The 4,772-nt window shown below is 36.6% G+C and overlaps 1 protein-coding gene across 1 annotated transcript; it reads left to right on the top strand.

The window, feature by feature from the left end:
* Positions 1–528: 528 nt before the first annotated feature.
* LOC112166646 (beta-amyrin 28-monooxygenase) lies at positions 529–2,396 on the top strand. Its single transcript, XM_024303520.2, has 3 exons — positions 529–1,547; positions 1,645–1,832; positions 1,940–2,396. Exons 1-3 carry the CDS (start codon positions 605–607, stop codon positions 2,255–2,257), a joined length of 1,449 nt encoding a protein of 482 aa, XP_024159288.1. The 5' UTR covers positions 529–604; the 3' UTR covers positions 2,258–2,396.
* Positions 2,397–4,772: the final 2,376 nt, after the last annotated feature.

Here is a 4,772-nt window from a genome sequence, read left to right as displayed (position 1 = left end):
TTGCAACTATAAGCCAAGCCTCGGTATCTCTATGTACTCACGGAGCTGGAGTAATCTTGTGCTTGTAAACATTGATACTGTTTCTCGAATATATGTATTGTAGAGGTTGACAAATTTTTGTGTGTCGATTGTTTTTTTTATAAGAAAAGACAAAAACAACCAAGTAATATATATAATCTCTTATAAGGCATTTCGTGTTAAATAAGTCAAAGTTAAAAGTTGATAGAGCAGTTGATTAGAAGAAACCGTCTCTATTGTTCTTTTACTGTATAAAAAATGAACAATTTTAATAACCTGACTAATTTGAAATACTGACTAATGAACATGATTAAAGATGTAACCTGTAAAATGGGTATCAAGTTTATGTAACGCCATGATGTTTAATTAGTTTGCAGGAAAATAGTAAACAAGTTCGTGACGTCCATTATATGAACATTCAACATGGAAGAATGGAGACCCAAATAAATTAAGTAGGCAAAAGAATATTCAACATTGACGACTTTTGGCCTTTATAAACCTCTTACTTCCCAAGCTCCATAAACATCACCGCTTCCCAACTTCATTCAGTCTCAGCAAACCATTAACTGAGATCTGAGCTCCAGCCATGGAGACCCTTTACCTTGTTCTCTCTTTGGGTGCTGCTCTTTTCGCCTTTGCCCTCTTCGCATTCAAATCTGAAGATGGCAAGAACCTCCCACCAGGCAGCATGGGGTGGCCTATTGTGGGAGAAACTCTCGAGTTTCTTTTTGGCAAGCCGGAAAACTTTGTGTTCAAGAGGATGAAGAGGTACTCCCCTGACATCTTCAAGACCAAGATTCTTGGGGAGAAAACCGCTGTCATTTGTGGACCTAATGGACACAAATTTCTCTTCACCAATGAGCAAAAATACTTCACTGCATTTCGACCACACTCCATGCAGAAGATGTTCAGGTCATACAAGGCTGCTGCAGCTGCTGCTCCTGCTCCGAAACAGCCTGCTCGTGACGAAGAGGCGAAAGTACTAAGGTCACCGGGGTTCCTTAAGCCAGAAGCATTGATGAGGTACTTGGGGAAAATGGACTCAATCACCCAAGAACAGATGAAGGTCGACTGGGAAGGCAAGAATCAGGTCTTGGCCTACCCTTTGGCCAAGACTTTGACTCTTAGTCTTGCCTGCAGATTCTTCTTGGGGATTGATGAGCCGGAGAGGATTGCTAGGCTTGTGGAGAACTTTGATGATGTGACTGTAGGGATGCACTCACTTATTGTGAACTTCCCGGGAACCATTTTCTACAGAGCAACAAAAGCAGCTGATGCGATCAGGAAAGAGTTGAAGACTGTGATCCAGGAGAAGAAGGCTGCAATGGCATCAGGAGCACCCATGATGGATATTCTGACACATATGATTGTGGCCAGTGACCCATCTGGGCAACACATGCCTGAGGCTGAGATTGCAGATAAGATGATGGGTTTGTTGACTGCTGGGTATAGTACTGTGGCTACTGCTATGACTTTCTTCATGAAGTATGTGGGAGAAAGGCCTGACATCTATGCCAAGGTCCTAGCAGGTAATTCACTTCACAACTTAATAACCCAATTCATCAAATTGATTTGTTTTTTTAATGATATGCTAACTGAGGTTTTGTGTTGTGATTATGAAAACAGAACAAATGGAGGTTGCAGAGTCAAAAAAGCCTGGACAACTTTTGGAATGGGATGACTTGAACAAGATGAAGTACTCATGGAATGTCATCTATGAGGTTATGAGATTCACTCCACCACTTCAGGGAACATTCAGAGAGGCCTTGACCGATTTCGAGTATGCCGGTTACACCATTCCCAAGGGCTGGAAGGTATAAACCTTGTTCATCATCATCTTTATTTGCGACTTAAAATGAGCATCTCTGAAAAAAACTAAGTTGCTAACTGACTCTTTTTTTTTTTTTTTTTTTTGTATCAGGTATATTGGACTGTCAGCACAACAAACATGAACCCAGAATACTTCCCCAACCCAGAGAAGTTTGACCCCTCAAGATATGATAACATAAGCGCATTCCCACCATTCACATTTGTTCCATTTGGAGGAGGACCAAGAATGTGCCCCGGAAAAGAGTATGCTAGGCTTGCAATACTCACTTTTGTTCACAATGTGGTCAAGAGGTTCAAGTGGGAAGTGGTGTTTCCCAAGGAAAAGATCACAGGTGATATGATGCCTACCCCAGAAAAGGACTTCCAATTCGCCTTACTTGTCACTAGGCATGATCAGGGACTTTTGTGAAGTTTTCTGGATGGTGAAACTGCAGTATCATAACCAAATTAGATAGCCATTTTTCAATTTGTAACCTTTTTTTTTTTTTTTTTGCTTCTGTGAAATTACAAGAGAAAATAAATATTTATTTCAGATACGTTTTCTGGTATATCTGTTGTGCTTAGGCATCAGTCACTTTGTGCAGAATTAGAATAAGTAAAACATGAAAAATGTGCTGTTATAACGTGGAAAGTTAGGGGTGAAAAAGCTCCTCCAACATTTCTCCAATTCTTCATGTTCTGCTACAATTGCAAGAGCTGCTTTCTCAACTTGTGGGAACTAAGAAAAACTATTTCTTTTATCCTCAATTGATTAATATAGATCTACAGAACATCATTAGCTTTTAAACTAAAACTCCTGAATCTACATCTCATGTACTAAAATACGAGTCCCACATAAATCATCTGATTGCTAACTGTAGCAGCTGCCATTCTTGGCCTGCTAAAGTTGACTTCCCACTTTGATGTTGACTAATTTCTTGTCCAAGTTGGTGGTAAGAAAATAGAAACAGAACGATTAGTGATGCTAGAGCAGCTAGACTAATGCAAAGAGTTACAGAAGCTGCTATTACAAAAGGGCATCAAAATTCAAACTTTCACAAGTATTTGAGGGATTACTTTATAAGACCGCTGTCGAGAGGTTCTCGTCTTCTCAATTAGATCTCTGTTATCTCAAAAGAGGAAATATATGCACCTAAAAAGATTAAATATAATTCTGTAAATTAGACTTTTAACTTTAGTAGTTAATAACATTTATGCTAAACATAAACCACAACTCTAATATAAAACTAAGATGTATAGAGGATATTTAGTGTAATAATAATGACAAGATCTTTAACAAATATTCTTTAAAATTTTTACAGAATGGCCGTAATCTATAAAAAAATAATAAAAAAATAATCTAATAGCCTAAACCACTAGTCGTGGGTCCTGGATATTTATGATGATGTATAGAGGATATTTAGTGTAATAATAATGACAAGATCTTTAACAAATATTTTTTAACATTTTTACATGTCTGTATCATTCACTGAATGGCCGTAATCTAAAAAAAAATATATCTAATAGCCTAAACCACGATTAGTCCTGTCATAGATATTTATACTTATTAAAACCTGATGAAGTGATGATAGATCTTGATCAAATGTGACTTCATACCCACTAACAATCGATTTATGTATAATCCCTGGGTCATAATTATGTGATCCACGCAATAAATATAGAACACCTATCTTTCTGTAGTACATGTTAGAGCATCTTTAGCAATGTTAGTAATTTTTTAGTTAAATTTTAGCCAAATTAACTGAAAAATTATTTTAGCTAGCCACTTTAAAAATACTTCTATATCAGTGCTATCTGTTTTAGTTAGTTTTGAATTTATATTATTTTTTAAGTGAAGATTAAATAGTTTAAATGTATTTATAAATTATATAAAATTACTCAAAAGGAATGTGTTAAATTATAGAGAGCCTCATCTCGCTCTCTATATTTAGGAGTGAGATAGCTAAAAGTTATAATAGAGAGCCATTTAGGAGTCTGGTGCAGCTGCTAAAATATATCAAAAGCTAAACGTGCTCTCTAAAATAGCTAAAGAGCCAGAATATAGAGTCTGCTAAAGATGCTCTTAGGCAGAATATTAATTGAGAAGTTAACCTAAACAGTAAACACCTATATACTCATTCATCAACCAAATGACAAAAGGAATGTGGGAGTTCACAACCAAATCACCAAAGTAAATGAAACTACAACTAACCCAGGCAATTTAGTCGAACTTTTCAAAGTAGGTCTTATCATACGCTAGATAGTAGACACACCAGACCAGACTTAACCCAGGCAATTTAGTCGAACTTTGGCGCAGGAATAGGAAGACTAAGCAATATTGTACTGTCAACCTTGGCGTGCTCTTTGCACATGTGCCTTGTATATTTTAGTGTGCCATATTACCGCTATTTAATAAATAGTCTTATCAAAGAGAAAAGACTAATAATTTAGAGTTGCATTGAATGCTCAAGATTTAAGAACTGATGTCTAACCTCACTGTGAGCTTCCTTGAAACATCTCGCCTACATCTAAGACTCTAACATATATATTTTTTTTTTGGTAAGCCATGACTAACATTTTGGCTTCACCTGTTTTAGTCCAACCGCCTAAGCTAACATACCTTGACCGCATCAATCAGTATAACTGTTTTTTAATGTGTATACACGCCATATGGAGGCCCCCCTGCCCCAATAAAAACAGGACATATGAAAATGACAAACCTAAAATAAAGCATCACATTTCCATTGCGCCTGAAAAAGCTCAAACATAAACAAGAAAACCAAGAATTCATAATGTTAACTCTATTACTCAAACAGAACAAGTTTTGCATAATAAAATAAACATATTATATACTTGATTTTGTCAGATTGAAGATTCCTCTATTTGTATATGCTCAGCTGAATCACATATTATTGACCCAGTTTCTCAAAATGCTGGTTGGTAGG

This window comes from Rosa chinensis, chromosome 5, assembly GCF_002994745.2.
Source record: "Rosa chinensis cultivar Old Blush chromosome 5, RchiOBHm-V2, whole genome shotgun sequence".
NCBI classification, from domain to species: domain Eukaryota; kingdom Viridiplantae; phylum Streptophyta; class Magnoliopsida; order Rosales; family Rosaceae; genus Rosa; species Rosa chinensis.
The sequence above is the reverse complement of the archived record's forward strand: the minus strand, read 5'-3'. Positions and strand labels throughout refer to the sequence as shown.

Bases quoted from the DNA above. Each gene is read 5' to 3' on its own strand.
- LOC112166646 (XM_024303520.2), top strand. From the start codon at position 605: ATGGAGACCCTTTACCTTGTTCTCTCTTTGGGTGCTGCTCTTTTCGCC. The intron at 1,548-1,644 runs GTAATTCACTTC...TTATGAAAACAG, and splicing joins CTATGCCAAGGTCCTAGCAG to AACAAATGGAGGTTGCAGAG. The intron at 1,833-1,939 runs GTATAAACCTTG...TTTTTGTATCAG, and splicing joins CCATTCCCAAGGGCTGGAAG to GTATATTGGACTGTCAGCAC.